Here is a 21,781-nt window from a genome sequence, read left to right as displayed (position 1 = left end):
GTTGAATCTGCTATAATACATATGCTAACAAATGCTTTGTTTGGCTTAAAATTAAGCCATTGACAAAATTGTTAATCTTCTTTTAAATCTTCAAGCTCATTTAGATCTTTAACTCACTCTCAGCTATCTAAGTTTTGCATTTTTGTAATCAAACATACTATATTTTCAATTTGGAAGGTGAATCAACTTTACCACTAACAAATCATATTTTAGTGCGAATTGCTGTTGAAATGAAACATATTATATCCAAAGATTAGCGACCTAAAATTGCTCCATACATAATGCTATGGCAAATCTCCCATCTTGATTTGTCGCTCACAGGATGCCACTTGATGTACCTCCAGCATGCATCGGTAAGATCCAGAAATTGAACGATTATTTGCGTCTTTAAGTTTCAAAGGTCTGCGCGTGCAGTGCTTAGCGCACGTTTCTGACAACAAGCGCATTACACGCAGAACACAAACGACCACATGCTTTTGCCAAGCGCATAGTGAAATAATCCTAAGGTACATCAAGTGGCCTCCATGAGGAACACACAAACACAGCAGGGTCAGTACTCTTTGATTCTTCTTTGGTTGAAATAGACGTATAGCAACACTTTTGTTTCAATTATATCCCCTGTCTATTCGCTGGAATAGTGATGACATCATCACCTTGGATAAAGACAGCCATGCATACAATTTGAAGTGTTTTGGTTCAAGCACCTCTCAAGGACGTCCCCTGTTTACAATGTTCACACAGCATGACCAATTGGATTTTTGGAAACCAACCAGTTGGTAAAAAGAATATGATAATTTCTAGAAAACTTCACATTTTTAAGACATGAAAGCAGGATATTATGATTTATTTTACTAATTACTAGAACTGGGCAAGTTTTTTAGCTCTTAAAACTGTCTTGTTTTCGAGATAATGCCATTTAGGTGGATGTAAACTTCTTTTGATCAACACAAAGTCAATAGGAACCGTGGATGACTGGGAACATGTCCTTGAACCAAAGTAGGCATACAGGCTGTATTATGACATCACACTATTCCAGCGAATATTTCAAAAGTCAAAGTACAGCGAAAAAGTTTAGGGCAAGTTATAGAAAGTTTATTTGTGACACGATCTGGTCCATGGGGGCCAAAGGCGGCAAATTTGAAACTGAAATAAAGGCAAAGATGTGGAGTTAAAAAGAAAACGAATAAAATACATAAGAAATACACGTCACAAAACTTTATAACCACATGTGCTAAATCTTTGGCGTTTTCAGGTATTTAAGTGTAGTAACTCAATTTTCAAAAATGCCTCCTCTAGCTCCCATGGAGCAGATTGTGTCACATTTCAAAGAAATGTTGCCGTTTATTTTCTCTTTGACACTCTGAACTTACGACCATATAGACTAGTACATGCATACACATGGTCAACTGTATACATTGAACATTCACTTTGGCACCCATTCTCAAATTTGGTTAATACTAGTAAAATCTAAACACAAGTTATTTCTTCAGCCCTTTCGTTCAGTAGCAAAATATATAAAAGCACACAATATGCGACATTTTTGTTTGGTGCACTTACCTTGGTTGATGGGAATGACCTTTGACATATGTAGCAGTACAAGTTATCCACGAGTCTATCGTACATCATGTCCTTCCATTTCAGTTTGGCTAGTATCGTGCACTAAAACAAAATATCAGGGATACAAAAAATGTGATCCAAGTAGAGAATAAGGCACTCCTTTGAAGTGGACAAAATTGTGATATTTTAGACTTAGGTGTGCTGTCTGATTATATCTGTTTTCTATCTTACATAAATTATGCACATCACCCAAACATTCTTATTTCAAGATATTAAGAAGCAAACTGTGTATCCTAGTACCCTGTATAGATGTGTACCCACACACAACTATTCCTGTTTCTAATGCATAAGCATGGACGGTGTGTATCTGTAGTATATCGTCGTACTGTTGACATATTCTGTAATATTTCCTATCTAAGTTTACTCACATGTACTATCACACCATGATTATTGCACAAGCAGACTGCCTAATGTGTCTTACACTATTTTAAATGGTTTGTATTGCAAGGAGATCACTACCTTTATTCAAAAAAGAAAATGACAATTTTTCTGTAACACACACCCCCACACACACAACAGTGAAACTACTTTCATTCTCTATTCCATTAGCGTAAGAAAACAAGAAGGGAGATAACAGACAGCAAATCACTGCATATAGACCTGCAGGTGAAAACCCATGCACACACCCCCTCCACACACACACACTTCTCATTCACAGTATAAATCCAATGACACAATGTGCTAATTCCAGTTGAAATCTACAAACCCCCTAATGAAATGGACCTTAAAGAGGAAGCCCCACCAGAGCAATTCTTCTCGGGTGAAACAAACCTGCCAGGTTATCAAATTAATCAGTGACAAGGTTATCTCTGAATCTGACTGGTGCTAATTGATGTTTTAATGTTATTACATCACTAGGCACTTGTCAGATTCAGAGATAACCATACCACTGATTAATTTGATAACCAGGCAGGTATGGTTCATCCCAGAAGAACTGCACTGGTGGGGCTTCCTCTTTAATCGCCCACACAGAGGGTGTGGGTTTCAGATGGAATCACCCATTCAGGTAACCCCATTTGAATTCACACTCCCTGTGTACGATTAAGATCATGTCTTCCACAGGGGGTGTAATGGATATCAACTGGAACAGCCCAATACCTGGTTAGAAATGGTAGTGTCGGTCTTATTAGCCGCTGGCGGCAGTTCCTTCTCCATTATACGATGGCGTGCTCCCATCCCTTTCAAGGCTTCATCAATTTCTGCACGGTCTTACTTCCTAAAAATAGAAGCAAAACAAACTATGATGAGACTAAAAATTTTTATTTCATAAGCAGGAGGCCTAAGTTCATTATTTCTATTAGCATCTAGTAACTGTTTTACTTTTTTTTTTTTTTTGGCACTTGACATTCATAAACTTGGTGAAGATGGTAAAGGGCATCAACAAGCGTGCTGCTTTCCTATTTGTTATACGTGTCCCAAAGAAGTCCCATTGAGTTGCTTGCAGAAGCTTAACTCTAACACTAAATGTAGTTTTGGCTATCGGAAAGGAAAAGAGGAACGAAAAGGAGATAAGATGAACAAATTTTTACTTGGCACCCCGGTATTCGAACCTTAGACCCCTCGGGTGCCATGCACAAGATCACCGACTTGTAGCTACGGGGGTTTGGCCGGCCCAGCCAGTGATTCCCTGGGTATATAAGACTTAGGCTGATTTCGTCATGCCCGACACATGCAATGCATACATGCGCAGTGGTTTTCATTGTAAGATTTTACCGAGTTAGGGTTAATGAAAATAATGTGAATGTGATTGGTACTTTTCTGTACTTGTCCACTTGTCTGGGAATGAACTCAATTAAAACGCAACATGTTACAAAGAGAGCTGACGACTAAAGCAGAACAAAGACACCTGTACCTCAGTTGCCTATCAGCGTGTGGGGGCAGTGCATTCGTTCACCAACCAAAGGTGTGTAAGACAAAAAAAAAAAGATAAAATGAGAACTACTATCAATTTGTGACATTTCTAGCATTATATTGGTCTCTCTTACCTTCTCGAACAGGATAACTAGCCTTAGCAAACTTAATAACCTTCTCTGCCATAAATTTGGTCTCGGTATCAACTTTGGTGGTCTTTGGGGTTTCTGGGGAAAGAAATGTATATATTTTAATATCACAACTGTAAAAGCGGACATTTTCGTGTGTTTTCAATATTTTGACTCCGATAAAACAATGGACATGCCTGTCGTCTATCACAAGGTAGAGAATAGTAAAAAAAAATTCTCATTCTTAGTCAGTTAATTATTATTTTGATAACTAAAACTAGTTTTAGGAAAAATAAGTTACTAAACTTATGGTCATGAAAACTCCCCTTTTATTCTAAAATGAATGAAACCTTTTTTCAAAATCAGTTGCGCGTACTGCACGGTGTATTACGCACTATGCTTTCAACACGCTACTTATGCGCAGCTAGTGCGCACCTCAACAAGCATGTTGCGTAACAACACAGACCATATCCTCTACCATGTGATAGACAGCATGCACGAACTAATGAAATTCAGCGCTTACAAGCTAGACCACTCCCAATGACTAAGAATGTAGGAAACCTCGCTTTGAATGGGTATTCCAACACATTTATTACACAAAAATGTCCTTGATTGTCCCCATTTGTTTTATTTTGACTTCCATGACTCTTCAAGATGTCAGTAGGAACCCTGCTTATAACCCCTTGAGAACCAATGCCCATCTTTAAAACGCTTCTGATTGGTTCATCATGTGGTATAGTCATCTAACCAACCAATTACAACACAGCTATTTAAGGTCCATCCTCTTCAGTTGTACAACTATTTCTTACTTTGCGGTCGATTGGCTCAACAAATCATATTATAGCCTTCTTTTAGCCAATCAGCAGGCTTCACACATAACTTAAACTTCTGGTTTGGTAATGACACCTGATGAGATTTCTTACTTTGTTGCTGATTGGCTCAATAAAACATAAAAACCTCTTGTAGCCAATCAGCAGGTAGTTCATATAAAACTTACCGTCTGGTTTGGTAATGACGCCTGGTGAGATACAATGTCTAGCTAGATGACCAACTCCCTGACAATAATGACATTTTCTTTCTGCAGAGCACAAAATATAGCATTCAATTTTACATGGTTAGTATGGCCGGTGTCGACAGGTCCTCTGTCGGAATCCTGTCGACAAAGTGAATTATGTCAACATATCGACAGAACTTCGTCCATGGCGACATAGTGCTCAGGCAATGGCCCAGTAAAACTTCGTCAGGCAAGCTCATTTTCACTCAAAATATTGGCCATTTTCCAATGCATTTTCATCAAAATGCAATGCTAAATCTTATCTTTTACCTACTATTTCGCCAACTTTTCAGGTTATTTGCCTTCAGGGGTCATACTTTTGGCAGTATTTTGCCTTGTTTTCCGGTGTAAATTGTACACTTTATCGCAACCGGCTCGCTATGAAGACGGCCATCTTGGTTTTTGATGAAATTGCCAACGGTGTTTCTAGATATTTTAAAAATATTCCTAAAATCATGAAAAACAAAAAGTCCTCGTATTTTTTCGGAACCCAAATGTATGTCGACACGACGTCAAGATACGAAATATGTCGACATCAAAACATGGTGCCAACACCGGCCCTAATGGTTAGTATCTCGATTTTAAGAAATTGACATATTTACAGAGATATTTCAAATGGAATAGCCCATTTGGAGTACTGTAAAAGTGCTGGGAGCATGGAGGAAATACCCCCGGCAGAACTCTTGACCCCCAGTAAAAACTCAAAATTTCCATGTTCTACTTACTCTCGTCTATGGAGTCAGTGGAGGGACACATTCTGATCTTGTGGCCGTATCCCGCGCATCGCAAACACTTCTGATCACCAACTATAAGAGAAATAAGATCACATAAATCAATACGTTAGGAGCCAGGTAAATGCACATTATTACAAAATGTATCTTTCATGCCATTTCCTACTAAGTTGGTCATAAACTTTCTGACCTGGCTGTGAGCACAATGACTGGGCTATGTCAACAATATAACAATGGATTGGTGGTAAGGTTAATATATTAAAAAAAACCCTTTCTATAAATTGGACTCTTTACAAAATTAGTACCTAAAAATGAGCTCTTTCAGCTGATTTTTTTTTTTTTGGGGGTTGATGACTTGGGGGAGTCACATGGCCAAGACGCAAACTGCAGACCATGTCCAGTATGTGCAGACAATACACGAAACATTGTGCTGACACCCGAGACTTGCATTGTAAAGGCCTACTCAATGATTTATATAACATAAATAGTTCACATATAAAACTTACTCTTTGGTGATTTGGACTCATAATGACTAGAGCTAGAGGTACGTTTCCTGGTAGAACTGTATGATGATGATGAACTGTATGCTGGGCAGTTGGATGCTCTGTGGCCAGGCTTCTCGCATTTAAAACACCTATCTGTTTACATTTTATCAAAAAAAGAACGCCATAATGATTACAATACTAAGTGAAAAACTGCACCTCCTACTTCTACACTATAAGATTCCTATTGCAGCCGCCTGCACAGGTACACTGTCGCCAAGGTACCCGACTGGTACACACAGAATACCTAACCCGTACCAATGCTGCTACTGCACAGGACCTACCAGCAGTGGGTACTTCACCCATGCATACTACACTGGTATTCCCCTGGTACAAGTACCTTAGCGACAGGGTACCTGTGCAGGCAGCCCCATACTCAGTTTGGACAGGCTCATCCCAATGCTGCATCATGGTAAACCGTTGCCTACAGGTTTTGATTTAAACAAATTTTGTTTTGTAAAAAATTCATGTTTTATGTTTGCTTTCCACAACAATACACAATTTTTGAAAAATTTCCAAAGAATTAATATACGATACCTAAATTTACGTATTTGCCTCTTAAAACTGCAATTCACTCAACTACTGTAAGCTGTGCATACCTGTCATGCAGTCAGCGGCTATGTGGCCCTTCTTGCCACAGGTGTAGCAGTGCTTCTCTGTACCTGAAAAATAAAAACACTACATTGTTAGAAGAAATCAATTTTGTTTATGGGAGACTCTCTATACACTAGTGGAAGGAAGGACTTCTCACTCCCTGGCTATGCCATTGCCTAACCCTAATAACAGGGTGCACAGCACTGCACACGTTCTATAGTTATAGTTTATATGATCGTTATGAATTCGGCAGACGGCCGAATCAAGATTCGGCTTTTGGTAAATTCAATTTACGCATGCATTATTTTTGAATTAGAGAACAAGGGATCTATGCTTTACCTATAGAGGGCAGCATATCGATTTTTTAACGGTTATCGTCGTTGGCACTTTTCGATGCACCGTTAGCTAACCCTGTACGTCGCCCTCTATTGATTACATAATTATGCTGTTATCATCTTAACCTCCGTTAAAAAAATCGATATGCTGCCCTCTATTATGTACAGCATTGATCCCTTGTTCTCTAATTCAAATGTAATGCATGCGTAAAATAAATTTACCAAAAGCCGAATCCGGATTCGGCCGTCTGCCGAATTCATAACGATATGACACTTTTGAATGTGTCTAGAGCACATGGATGCATTTGAAAATAAAATAGGCTCATACTAATACTCAGAATTGACCCACAGTTATATCAAAATCAAGGTACTTTTGGTGACCCCTCCCCCCATGTCAAAGTGTCATTGTGTTGAAAATGAAATAAGGTTAGCCAGGATTAGGATAACTGTTAGGACTACGGATAAATGTGGCAAATTGACCCTTATTCCAGATTCAACATAGCAAGCCTTATTTTCGACACAGCAAACCTTCATTATTACAGACTAAAACTGTATTTTACCCAAAATATAAGAAGTTAATCAATGACCAAGTAAAACTAATGACAAGTTGCAACAAGTTTTAAATTGTAGAAAACAATCCATCATAAAATTTGAATGAATATTAAGTTGTAATAAAAACTAATGGGCACATTTAACAGTACATTGGAATCCATATTCATATTTTATTTCCATAAAAATCAAGAACAATACATTACATCAAAAAATATACAAACACGATACATATGGAGGAAAAGGCTGGAAGACCAAAAAAACAAAGCAAGTTTACAAAATATAACCAAAAGATATTAAGACAAGGGAAGTGGACGTGCTCGACGAAAAGATTAATTATATTTAGAGATAAGATTTTTTTCCAAGTGGAAATGTTTGACAGATTTTGACGATTTTAGATTTTTATCTATAAGAATGGGGCATGATCCTTTTGATACATAAGAAAGCTCCAACACTTGCGCAATAAGGTATACAATGATTGACCATATTTATCGCTGATGATTGAGATATGTTAAAACAAAAACAAAATAAAACCAATGACTTACCCAATGTACAATCAGCAGCAATGTGACCTCTCTTGCCACAAGTATAACAGGATTTATCCGCATCTGTTGGGAGAGTAAAATTATTACCATTGCTTTATTACTCACAAAATTGGTGCACATAGACACATATCATAGAAATAGTAGATACAGATCCAATAGCTTGAGAAACGGCAAGGCTAACTAATACAAAAACCACAGTGCTCTGGTTAACAGTGGATGCAAAAAAGTGCAAAGCGAGTAACCATGGCATCACATTTGAGGTTCCTATCATGCATACCTTTCCTAATATTCCCCATTTTTAAGTTCCCATGAGTGGGCTATTAACATGACTAGACTAGAATATCAAGAAAATTATAATGGCTATCCTATAATATTTACAGTAATTTCTTGGCCAAACTGGAACATGCGCGTTGCGTCCATGTAGCGTACTAAGCGTGTACGCAATGTAAGGCGCGTGTATGCTTTCTTCTGTACCACGCTATATTCGCGTGTGTTTATCGCGGAGCCACTAGCGTTTATAGTGTTTCAGTTTGGCCAAGAAATTACTGTAAATATTATAGTTGAAATACACACTTCCCCTATGGAAGACATGACTTTAATCTTTCACAGAGGGTGTATGAATTTCAAATGGGGTTACCCATTTGAAATCTACACTGACCCCTGTGTGGAAGATTATGTTCATGTCTTCCATAGGGGGTGTATGGATTTCAACTGCAATAGCATCATAATAATGCCAAGGATTCTCGAGTACTATACTATAGGATAAGCCACTCGTTTGCGCAAATGAAGTCAGTCATTCAGCCTATGCGCCTTCATGCATGTGATGGCATAGCTGTGTAGGAGTGTTTCACCTGTGGAAGAGATGATGCATGTTTACGTCATCGTTTCAAAAAAAATTAAATGGCGAAAAACGGCAAACATTTGGTCGAATCTTTCCAGTACTATCATATCATGAAAAACCAAATAGCTGATGAGGAGTTAGCTCAATATGCTAGGAAAATATTATAACCGATGACCCCATGACGAGACTGGCTAAATAAGCTGTATTTTTGCTTGAAAGGGTCCGTATAATTGGCAGTCGATGTGCGCCATCTTGGAAAAATTTAGGGTACCAAACTACCCAAAAACTGTCAATCAACATAATTTAGGGTACCAAACTACCCCAAACTGTCAATCAACATTCCGATGGTACCAAACTCCCTAGCAACCGTCACTCAAACTGCCGATGTGTCAGTCAAACTGCCGTGAAGTGACTTCAATTTTTATACAGGGATTGAATACGAGTGTCACGGCCCTGATAATGCTGGACTGGAAAAGCAGTTCCACCATTGTGAAAAAGTGGAAAAAATTTTGTCAATATTAATTTTCGCGCTCAACACAATTACCACAAAAATAAATATGTATCAGCATGCATAAATGTATTCTTTAATGCATAGGGCTGTGTACAAAACTCAAATCCAAATTTAAGAACAACCAAAGTAGTTCAAATTAAAACGTTGTGTCCAAGAATTAAATACAGGAACAAATGTAAAACAGTTAGCCACTGTAAATAAGCAAGATGTTACAATTATTTTCTTTTAGACAATTTTTCGAAATCTCTGCAAATATTATTTTTTCTGCACAACACAAGTGGGGCCAGGATGAATGGGGTGATCTAGTTGAAATCCATAAATCCTATAATACTAGGGAAGACATGACTTTAATCTTTCACACAAAGACCGTGATTTGCAAATGGGGTTACCTGAATAGCAGACGATGGTGGACTACATTATTCAATGTGGCAACAGCCAAAAGCGTAAACAAAACAGACAATATGACGGCAACACTGCCTGCACGATGGACGCAATTATTTTTTCCCGGAGCCAAGATCCGCTTTTAGCTCTATTGGCCAAAGAAAAAAAAGCACAAAATATATTTCCCAGTGCAATATATACATTTTCACATGAAAATAAATAATTTTAAATTCAAAGAAAAAAGAAGAAGAAAAAATTTTAATCACCGCCAGGGAGGAGAATCAATCTCGGGACCTTATGCGTGGGAGGCGAGCTAATTAACCACTACACTACGTATTCTCATTGACAAACGTAGGGGAAATTTTCAGTATATATCGTAACATATCGTATGCGTTATTCATACAAAAAACTCAAAAAAACAGTACTTACAATGAGGTTCACTGGCGAACCTCAACGGATTTAGACTGATAAAATAGTGCTTAATAACATACGTACAGTTTTGGAATAATTTGAGACATTTTTGTGTTTACGTGTAAAACCAATGACAACGTCAAAATTGAGCCAATCTTGGCCGGCCCCCCCCTGCTGAATAGGTGACTATTTAGATTATAGATTTAAAATCTACACCCCCTGAGCGGGGGAGATTAAGGTTATGTCTTTCATAGGGTGTATGGATTTCAACTGGAATAGCCTAATAAAAGTGATGTACTCACTTTGTGGACAATCAGCAGCCAGGTGGCCCTTCTTGCCACATGTGTAACAAGCTTTATCTGGATCTGTTCAAAATATCAATGTGTACAAACTAGGATTCAGTCACAAATCGTGGGGTATAACAATGACATTCTGTTCAAGAACCATGTAGCTTACGTATGATTAAACCATCCCTCGCTGGTCTAATGATTACGACATTCGCTTTGCAGTACTAAAAACCTCAGGATTGATTCCAAGTGTGTACACTTTTAAAAATTACCGCAATCTTTAAAAGTGGGGTAAAGTCTCTAAGTCCGAGATATCAGGTGTTTTGTTGGTAACAATGACGTTTACCTCTATAATTGACATGTTTTACATGAATCCTACACTTCTCAGCAAGCTCCCTTTGCACTTGCAGACATGTGCCCTGTTTATCACATGAAGAGAACAAGGTCCTGACAGGGCCATGTGATACTACGCAGAGTGTTCAACGAAAGAAGCAAGAATATATATCATGACGTGATTCAAATAGCCGATTGGGATTCCAGTTGAAATCCATACACCTCCTGTGGAAGACATGAAATTAATCTCCCCCACAGGGAGATTAAGGTCATGTCTTCCACAGTGGAGTCACCCATTCAGATAACCCCAATTTGCACTCCCTGTGTGGGAGATTAAGGACATGTCTTCCATATGGGGTATATGGATTTCAGCTGGAATAGCCCATTTACAAGGCACACATGCTACATGTACATGTATGAGGGGGTATCCAAAAGTTTTTGACATCACCCAGAAGTGAAAGAGCTATATTGATCAAATTTAGTCAGTGTAATCACTGGTCCTTTAATGTACATGGTCCAAAGATGGTCTCATAAATATGTTTACTTTCTTTACATGTGGCGCTAGATGGGCAGTAGGCGCATAACCTTTTCATGATAAGATCCTCCACTTTCTTGAGTTTCTTCACTGTGGCAGCACCATCCATAAGGGATGGACATCCACTTCTTGGCTCATCTGTGAGGGACATGTGGCCAGTTTGGAAATTCCTTTTTCAAAAAGCAACAGTGCCATATGATGGGCAATCATCACCATAGATAGCTTTCATTTCATCATAGATATTCTGAGCATTGTAGGCCTAACCCTTCAAATGCAGGAACCTTAATCATGCTACGTTCCTCAATTTTCACCATCTTTCAGATTATGCGCCTACTGCCCATCTAGCGCCACCTGTAACGAAAGTAAACATACTTATGAGACCATTGTTGGACCATAATGTACATAAGGACCAGTGATTACACTGACAAAATTTCATCAATATAGCTCTTTCACTTCTGGGTGATGTCAAAAACTTTTGGATACCCCCTCGTATGTCTGCAAAAAATGTGTGAAAGGAACTCTGATGAACTGTAGACTAGAGCACAACAGTATAAGAATTTTCATGATATATATAGAAAGAACCCCCCTTTTGGAAGTGTGAAATTTTTCATAAACTTGATGCATATTTCCATACCTAAGTTCTGGAAAAAGAAATATCTGCTAACAATTCCCAAAACAAAACAAAAACAAATCACAAACCCCATACCAATTGACTTGACATTTTAGTCTACTGCAAACATGAGCACTCAAGTTCCCGCCTATCAATATAATGATAGAGTTGGTAAAAAATCATAGAACTTACCCGGTTTGGATGGCCCTTGTGGACACTCCTTAGAAATGTGACCCGGCTTATTACAGACATAACACAGTTTGTCAGATGTAACTGTGAAATGATAATATCAAGGAATAGAAAAGCAAAGTCGATTAACTTCTCATGTTTGAACAAAAAATTGGTCTAAAACTTTGCAGAACATGATTTTAAAGAATATCAAACACCTCACTGTGTCAGGTGGAAACACAAACCTACCCCAGTAGTATTTACATAACTCATACACACATTCTGAATGTATGATTGGCCAATTGCTATTGGTTATGTACATGTAGCTATTTTTAGCATCGGCTGCAAAAAGACAAGTCAATTTTCCATTGCATTCACGAGCAGCTACCATGGTTGGGGGGATGCACACAGTGGGGGGAAAAATTATGTGGGTACTAATATTAATAATCTTAAAGTGAGCCAAAGATTTTTTGAGCAGTATGGGGAATCTTGACCCGTCCCCATCAAATCTGATAACTCCAACATATGGAATTATGCATAGAGCTAAATTCTTAAGAGTTATCAAGAGTTTAGGACTTACAATGGACTTAATGTTAGTGAAATATGCTCTAGGTAGCAGCTGGTATCTGTTTGAAGAAATAAAATCCAGCAACTTTCATTCTTTAAATAAACTGAAGAATAGAAAGGGATCAACTCACCTGGGCAATACTTGGCAAAATGGCCCTTCTTGTTGCATTTGAAACACATCACACCTGTGAATATTAAGGAGGACAAATTAGAAATCAAACTTTCATCTTTTAGATAATTCAGTTTTAATTCAGACTCTTTTGATCAAAACAGTTAAGCTAGTGCCCCATGTCATTACGCATATCATTTTTTTAGGAACCGCTGAACCAGAAAAGCTTTTTTTTTTTTTTTGGTAGACACTACACAAATTTGATATATTGACATGGTTTAACATTATAACCTCTTACACAACCCCATGTTACATCACTGTGTTTCATGCAGAGTTTTTACATCATGCAAAATTGGGCAATATATGTGACCCGCTCTATGCAATCAAAGTCTTCATATGTGTAGATGACACTACTCAGAAAAAGATGAAATTACTCATGAAAATTCAGAAGTCAATATAATCATTGTCATCATGTAATTGATGGGCGTATAAACAATGACCACTTACTCCAGTACTGACCAATATCTTTGTACATGTTCAAGGTGTGTGGTTGATCAATATTTTGTAGCTATTGGTTTTTAGTTGGATATTATTAGGTATGGGACGTTCAGTATTGACCTCCAAGAAGGACATTTCAACTTCTTGAGTAAATGTTTACATAATAATTGATTTGGTGACTCTCCAAGATGTGTGACAATAGGTGTAAATGAGATGTTTGTTCATAGTCAGGTTTGCCAAACCCACAATTTGGTAGCCCAATTGGGTGACTTTTGAAATGTTCCCAGCAATTTGTACATTTCCTGTCCGATATAAAGCAATGGTTAAGGAAAAGAAATTGAGCTAGTATTCAACATTGGCTCCTGTGACTTCCGGTAGTTTCCTAGAAAACCAATGGTTTTATAAGAGAAAAATTGGGCGATGTCCCGATGATTTGACCCACGATTCTGACTGAAAATTTTGGCAAACCCGAGTCTGGATCTCCAAAAAGGATATTGAATGCCTAGGGTATAATAATAGTTAATTCAGTGACCGGACTACCACAGCTGAGGCTTCTCGGACAGATGACTGCATTGTAGTGTATTGTGACCGTTTCCTCAGTGTTTACTCAGTGTTTAGCTCGCAAGGAGCTTTCAGTGCTTTTGAAACTAATTAACTTAATTTGACACCCTTAAAGTAAACAAAAACAAAATTCAATTTTTATTTTAAGTGCACACAACCTTGTTCTTCGCATTGCAAAAGTCCGTTTTCCGAAATAATGTAAACCGTAAAAGTTTTTAGTCTCACCAATTAGCCAATTTCAGTAATTTATTATAGATGCTTTTGGTAAATATGCTAATCTCTGGTTTAGAGTTTATATTCTAGGAGAGCTCATGGTGGTAAATTTAGTTAAATAAGATTATTTTGCCATACTTGTATAATTCAGCTTAAACACTACGGAAGCAAATTACAAACAAACTTTACATTACAATTACCTGAGTCACCGGAACTGCCATATCTGCTACTAGTATAGGTGGATGACGGTATTGAACTACTATTTCGGGAGCTGCTATATCCATACCTGTCATAGGAGTCCTACACAAAATCATAAAACACAAGTATTTGATTACTTTCTCTATTTAGGATGTAGCATGTTCACTAGGGTGCATCTATAGCCCCCATAGTTTGCAATATTTTTGTCCATAGCCTTAACATGTTCCACTTGTCCCAAAACTAATCCCTACCAAATTTTATTTAATTTGGAGTTTGTCTTATGGGGCCACCACAGGCTTGAAGTCCGAAAATGGGCTTGTCCATTGAAACGTGTAGTAAAGTGAACTTTGCACTCTAAAAACACACTAATATCCTATATAATGCATGTACGGTAATGTATAAATGGAAAGAAGAGAGCCACATGAAACTTAACTTTAATACTCTGCTGTGGGATTTGTTTCTTGGATATTCAGATGAGGGTCAAAGGTCAACAGAGTTCAATGTCAACAAAGGTCAAAGGTCACCAAATAAGGTCAAAGGTCAACAATAAACATAAATGACATTCAGAGCAAAGTAATACTGCATGTTGTGTAAATCATTGGTATTCTTTTTTATCACTCCTTCCAATAAGATCTTGATCAGGGATTCCACACCTTAGGAAGCGATGATGCAGTAACTGAGTAATGTCATCTGTGATTCAAGCAACCTGGAGCGCTCCACAAAGCCAGGTGGATGGCAAAGCTACTTTACTCAGTAAAGATCTGTTTGCTTGAAGCCCAGATTTCACAGCTGCCACAAGGTACCATAACAGCCGCCCATCAGGTGCCAAAAGTGAGAGAATTTGTTATCTTCGCCACTCTGATCTATAGTTCGTGGTGGTTGACCTGCACTTCAGCTGCTGATGCCCCATGGCATGACCTCAATCTGTTTCACAAGTTGCTCATGTATGAGGCTGTGAATCTAGCTCCCTCAAGTGCAATTAAAGCTTTGAAGCATCACCTATGGTACTTGACAGGAGAGATGGTGCCTCTTGCACTGTTTAGTGATATACCGTAGTGCCCACAGATGAGGGATGGGTACTCGCTGATAAACTCCTTGCAGTTAAACCTGCAGTTAGACATCTTAGCACCTAAGAAGCAGATTTGATTAGCCTTTGGAAAGCATGAGTTTCCAACCAACATCACTGCTGCAACATTTCTTGGAGACTTGGTCAATGAGGACTCATGGTTCACTATCCACATCCTGCAAATAAACACTGACTTTCTCACTGAAGATGTTGATACATGGTCAAACTCTCCAGCATATCAAGAATCTTTTGCCAACATTGGAGCCATCAATGTTATCAACAACTGTGCAGAATGCGGTGTAAAGTTTAGCGTGGTTTTCTTGGATGCAGCAAGAACAGAAAAGCACTACCAAAATACACTACAAGTTGTTGAACCAAGCCGCAAGAACGAACCAAATCTCTGAAAGCGCAAATCTAACACTGATGATTAAAACCAGACTCCTCAAGAAGCACTAAACTTCTTAGTGAATGTAATAGTGAGTGCTGAAAATAGCATTTTAGGATTGTAAAACTCTTTTACATAAGGCAGCTACTACTTGTTACAGCAATTAAGACTGTACACATAGCTGCCATTTACAAAAAAATATGCAAATGTTTGGAAATGGTCTAAAATATCTTAAATTGATACACTTAGCAGTATTGAGAATACGGCAGCTATAATAAACCACACAAAGTATATGAATCAAAATAGCTGCCTTATGAAATTGTGGTATAGCTTATCCTAAATGTTCTGATGGCCGGTGGCCCCATAGGACGAGGTCCGATTTCAATGAAATTTTGTGTGAGGCATTTATTTTGATAGTGGAACACATTCATGCTATGGACAAAATTCAGGGTTAACATTTTAAAAATAGGGGGGCTATAGATGCACCCTAATGTTCACGATAATGTTAATTATCGTTAAGTTTTCATTATCATGATCACGATAAATCGCCGCTGTATTCTATTCCACCTCAGAAATATCTGGCGAATCCAAGATTTATTGATCCAACACATGTCATCACACAGGTCATGCTTTGAACATTTCACACCTTGATCACTGCAACACGCGTAATACTCGTCTGCCATCTAAGAATATGAGCCATTTGCAACGCCTACAGAACAGTGTTTGCAAAAATCCATTTGTTCAATTCATGATATTATCGCAATCCTTCAGAGTTGTAATTATGACTTAACTCAAGGTAAAATGAGGCGACTGACTTGTGATATTAAGCGGACTCAACCACATCGACTTTATACAGTGACTTGAGTTGATTTTTTTAGAGCTAAAAATAGGACAAATGACTCGAGTGAGTCACAACTTGTAACTCGAGGTATAAAAATAGGACAAATGACTGACTTTAGTGAATTTTTGGTAACTTCTTACAACCCTGCAATCCTTGTGTAGCTCATGCATGCCCACTCGCAACAAACTTCAATGCCAACCTCTTCCCAAGTTCCCATGTGGTGACGAGTCTGTTGACCTATTCTCAAACCACCACACAGTAGTGACTGATGATATCCTCTTGAAATACAAGTACCCCCACTCCCTGGGGTCATAACAAAAGTGTCATAACATTAACTTCCCCCCAAAGGGCCCACCTACCCAGATTTTAAGAAATAGGGGAAAACATTTTCCTGTGCAATTGAATACCGACATAAATTTCAAAATTTCATTATTTTTTTTTGTATTTTGAAATATTGCAAAATATTTAAGATTTTGGAGATAATTTACAGGAAAATTGCAAAAAAAAAAATGACCGACCCTAATTGAAAGTTCCTTCCGCCTTTTGTCGCCCTTTCCCCACCCAGGATTTCATACCTCCGTCCTTGTGCTGCTCCTCCCGTGTCCGCTATCTCCTATGTGCATCCTCATATCTTTCAAGAGTTGATCCTGCAGGAAAATGTTGTAATTCAAAACCATTAACTTAGTGCTACAACAAATGTGCAATTCCGTTATTTAAGGCGCAAATCACATATTCTGGCTCCAAATTCCCTGGACCTAAGTTCTGCAATCATTCATGGTTGATTTAAAAAAATGAAAATAATTAACCAAAACATTTTGCATCCAAAAGAAGCAGAATTATAATTTGTGTTTACTTCAGAATGTATTTTAAGGTTTATAAATGTGTATAAAACCAATATATATTTAGATCTTTTATCTGTATTTTAAATCAATCACAAAATGATTGCAGTGTAGGTCCGGGGACTCTACAAATATTTGATCTTCAGTATAAGTTTAAAGGTGACAGGTGCACATACATGAAATTGATAATTTATACAATAATTTGAATTCAGCACAAAGATAATGGCAGGTTTTACATGTCACAATGCTTGCGTGATAACCAATTATGATCGCTGCAAATGCAACATTTAAATTTGGGTATTACCGTATTAGTAACACTACTGTGTTAATATTGAATGACATTGGATGGATGGGGTATCAAAATGTGCATCAATAAACCATCATTCGATAAATTATTGTGAATAAGATTAATAGTTCTGAAGACATGCGAGTATTTATAATGGCCAAGTTACTTTATTGTAAAGCTGTTATATTATTAGTTTATTACCTGCATGTAATGCTGATCCTCCAGTTGTCGCAGTCGTTTGAGCGTGTCTTTCAATCTCTTCTGTGCAGCAGGGTCAGCAAGCTCATCATCTCTGCCTCTAGATCGACTCCTGCTCCGACTACGTCTTGGGTTATCGCCGTACCTGGCTCTACTTGGGCTGTTGCTGCCCTCGCCTCGGCCGTATCTCCTCTGAAACACGCTGGCTTCGCCCGTGAACGACGGTCCTTCCATGCCTTGGAGAGGATCCCAGGCCGGGTGGCTGTACGGATTGTATGGGTAGAGTTGCGACTGGGAATATCCGTATTGCTGATAGCTTGCCTGCGCCTGCTGCATGTATTGTTCTTGCAAGTTTTGGTTAGACATCGCTGATCGTTGGCTTAGTCATCTGGACGTGTCTACCTGTACAATGTAATCATAACACAAGTCAGACGTCTTGCAGTAGGCTCAGGCGATTGTTAAAAACAATCAATTTCGATTAATTTGTTTTTTTAATCGATTATTTTCGATGTATTGAACATTGCGTGACTGTAATATAAGTTGAGCATCATTTGTAACATAGAATCCAATTATTAAACATTGCTGTGCATTTTAAATTAATTAATGGAGAAAGATGTGTTTTACAGTTTTTTCACTTGTTATTCTGGTTTTAGTTTCAGCTAATAATCATGTAACTACTTTAGAAACCACCTATCAGTTGAAAAAATTAATTTAATAATCTATTTGCTTAGAAAAACAGTCAATTATTTTCGATAAAATCTAAATCTTGATATTTCGTTTAAAATTAAGTTCAAGCATCAAGAAATATACCTAGTATTTGTCAATTTTACCTCAGTCACGTTTTACACAGTGTAGAAACAAGGAGAATGCTGAAATCCAATTCATGAAAATTTCGACTACTTTTGCACGAAGTAAATTACTCCCATGAAAATTGCAGGTTTTGCCAACTCAGGCAATGTTGAACCCACCGGCACCCAAATGACCGGCGATTATGTGTTCTCAAGTGGGTTTTATCATGTTTATTTTAGCGACCTGACACACATTTGTACATATTGGTTCGATCAAGCATTGAAATGCTTCCAACTTTTGTACTGGATCGTTCAAGCATGCTCAACAAATTTTTCAATGTACATTTTAAGTGCCTCTGGCCCTAGTAGGAGTAAAAACGGATACTATGGCCAGAGTTCTGGGGCTAATTTGATACTATCAAGTAGTGAAAGTCATTTCATGAAACATCAGCGCATTTTGTAAAATGGCCCTTCGTGCTCAAAAATTTTAGCCATAAAATACATAGGCCTACTAGTACTACACACATGTTAAGACATGGGAAGCCATTGATAATGCTGGGACACAAAATTTGGGACATTCAGGCTAGCCCGAGGTACTCACACCTCCGTCACTACGATTTCCACTGGCCTTCTCCGTAACAAAGGTCTGAGGCTCCTGAGCCATCTGCCCCAGGGTACACAGTATCAAATTTTATTAACAAAATATCACTTCTTACCGTTCCTCACATGAAGATAAGACTTTTAACAAAACATATTTGGTGCATGTGTGAAAATTTTGGGTACATTTGAAGAAGTAGATGTAAAATGACCAAATTTGTGACCGTAGACAGAGTTAGAGATATAAACACGGTAGTCTGAATAATCAGACCCAGAACAAAATATTAATTTCTGACATGATCATGTTCTGGGTCTGAACTGTTTCCATTCGAAATCTTGATGGCAAATTGGACAAAAGAAGCACATGGTCCTACTTCAGAGTTTTTTAATCCCCTATTCATGTTGCGTGAATCACTCTATTGTGGACCATCCTTTTGATACTTGAGTATTTGGACAAGCGGAACAGTTTTGACAGGCCTTTTGTCTACCTCTCTGTTTGTAAACAAACGAGAAATTGTCCTCTTCGCCGAATACGAAAGTCAGCGTAAATTATAGTACGGCACTATAAACACGGTGGCCATGAAATTGCATTTTTTTTGCTGTGAAATACCAATTTGATGAAGAAAAGAGATGCAGGAAGTTTTCATAGTGGATCAATCCACGATGTTAGATATCAGACAAACTGATGCATGCACCCATACATGCATGAGCTATGAGTAGCTCGAGATACCCTAGCTAAAATACAGGTTTACATTTACTATCTTACATTATCTTGCTGTATTTCAGCTAGAGCGACATAGGTAGCGCTTCCGGGTTTTTTTTGGAGAACAATACTGTTATGTAAGACGAAGAAGAAACCTGCCCCGGCCCGGAGCCCGCCCTACTCATTATTTCATTGTACTTATTGCAATTTGCCTCCACACATTACGTAATCAACACAAAGCTTTTGTGAGGGCTAGTGAGTGGATAAGAAATTGACCACGGAGGATACGAACGACACGCCGATTTTTAGTTGTCAATCATGAATTGCTGCAACGTTTAAGTACCGGTATTTACTCCATGGCATTCCGCAAGCACCATGACAAATTATGCCGTATTTTTCCAAAGATCATCTCATATGAAGTAAGCTGAATGCGATCTGTTTGAGTTTTGTAACATTCCGATCGCTTTTCACCTATATATCGGCGAATTTGCTTGAAAACATGCGAGTTCATGTTGTGTAAACATAATTAGCATGGACACAAATGAAATTACGATGCAATACAATGCAATTTGAATGCGCAGCAGATCTATAGAAATAACGTGGCCCGGTTTTATGTAGAATTAGACCACATCTGGCTATGAGTGGCCCTAGTGCCGTACTATTACGCCGACTTTCGTATTCGGCGAGGAGGACGATTTCGACCTCCTGGTTTGTTTACAAACAGAGAGGTAGACAAAAGACCGTTCCGCTTGTCCAAACACTCAAGTATCAGAAGGATGGTCCACAATAGCGTGATTCACGTAACATGAATCCTTTCCTTTCCTTTCTAGTACTTCCTATAGCAGCTCATTTGAGCTATATACTGGAAGTCCTCTGGAACTTAGAGGAGGTGAATACAGATATCAGAACCGGGGATGGTCCCCCTTCTCTTTTCGAATAGCTCTGACACTTAACGTGCACAGGATTTGACTCTTCCTGTACACGGACCACCAGCTTTACGTGACTTTCGGAACCACGAGACACTGTTCATACACTACATATATCTGCATGTGCTACGTAGTATATGGGGGGCGAGAAGGAATTCTACAAATATATTCTACTGCTTTGAAGCAGAGACTGACTTCACACTTTCACTTTCAGAGAAAATATCTCTGATACACTAACCTCACAGTAACTGAACATAATTGCAGGATTCCCGACCTTAGAACATTTTGGGATAGGTTAATGAATTCTCACCAAAGGCAAGCCCGGCCAAGGCTCGAACCCACGCAGATCGTATTATCCCGGCCGACAGCTCAGCGCCTTAGACCGCTCGGCCATCTCGCCCCTGTCCCTGAATAGGGATTAAAAAGCTGTCACGTAGAACCATGTGCTTCTATTGTCCAATTTGCCATCAAGATTTCAAATGGAAACAGTTCAGACCCAGTACAGGATCATGTCATGTCAGAAATTAACAAATTTAATAATATTTTGTTCTGGGTCTGATTTAGCTCGTTCACGTAGCGTTTTCGTTGTCCCACTGGCCTATACAACAACGTAGATTGCCTGGCGATCGGAGTGTTATCGTCAGAGCACCTCGGACTAGGTCTGATTATTCGGACTAGAGTGGCCCCATGACCATGATGCAAAATTCAGCAGGTTTACCTTTGCATTCAGGTCACACAATGACATGAATCATTGAATGATGATGTGTACTGTTTATTTGCAATTTTAATTGCATATTTGTCAAAGCCACAACTAAACTTCTACATAATTTAATCTGCGAAATAAAAACAAAATATGCTTGCATTTTACCTTTACCTTCTTGAAAAAGTGCTGAATAAAAACGGAGAAAAAGGTTGTCGATTCTGAAGTTCTGCGATCGTGAAATAAAGCGTTTGGAACCGGAAGTCATGGAAGTGTTTTTGTG

General features: G+C 38.4%; 2 protein-coding genes across 2 annotated transcripts in view; both read right to left on the bottom strand.

Moving 5' to 3' along the window:
* Positions 1-2,829, bottom strand: part of LOC140137417 (uncharacterized) — a 15,158-nt gene extending 12,329 nt beyond the window's left edge. Inside the window, exons 1-2 of the mRNA XM_072159068.1 lie at positions 2,716-2,829; positions 1,558-1,659 (exon numbers count right to left, since the gene is read on the bottom strand). Of these exons, the coding sequence (XP_072015169.1) occupies positions 1,558-1,659; positions 2,716-2,793 (180 nt within the window). The 5' untranslated portion in view covers positions 2,794-2,829. The remainder of the gene's footprint in view (positions 1-1,557; positions 1,660-2,715) is intronic.
* Positions 2,799-21,781, bottom strand: LOC140137024 (uncharacterized). The gene is made up of 14 exons (XM_072158684.1): positions 21,673-21,781; positions 17,788-18,186; positions 17,037-17,108; positions 14,172-14,271; positions 12,722-12,775; positions 12,048-12,128; positions 10,393-10,455; positions 7,947-8,009; positions 6,523-6,585; positions 5,888-6,019; positions 5,376-5,456; positions 4,594-4,674; positions 3,603-3,695; positions 2,799-2,833 (listed from the first exon to the last, which is right to left on the bottom strand). The coding sequence occupies exons 2-14, from the start codon at positions 18,148-18,150 to the stop codon at positions 2,799-2,801; spliced, it is 1,281 nt and encodes a 426-aa protein (XP_072014785.1). The 5' UTR covers positions 18,151-18,186; positions 21,673-21,781.

Source organism: Amphiura filiformis, chromosome 17, assembly GCF_039555335.1.
Source record: "Amphiura filiformis chromosome 17, Afil_fr2py, whole genome shotgun sequence".
Taxonomy (NCBI): Eukaryota; Metazoa; Echinodermata; class Ophiuroidea; order Amphilepidida; family Amphiuridae; genus Amphiura; species Amphiura filiformis.
The sequence above is the reverse complement of the archived record's forward strand: the minus strand, read 5'-3'. Positions and strand labels throughout refer to the sequence as shown.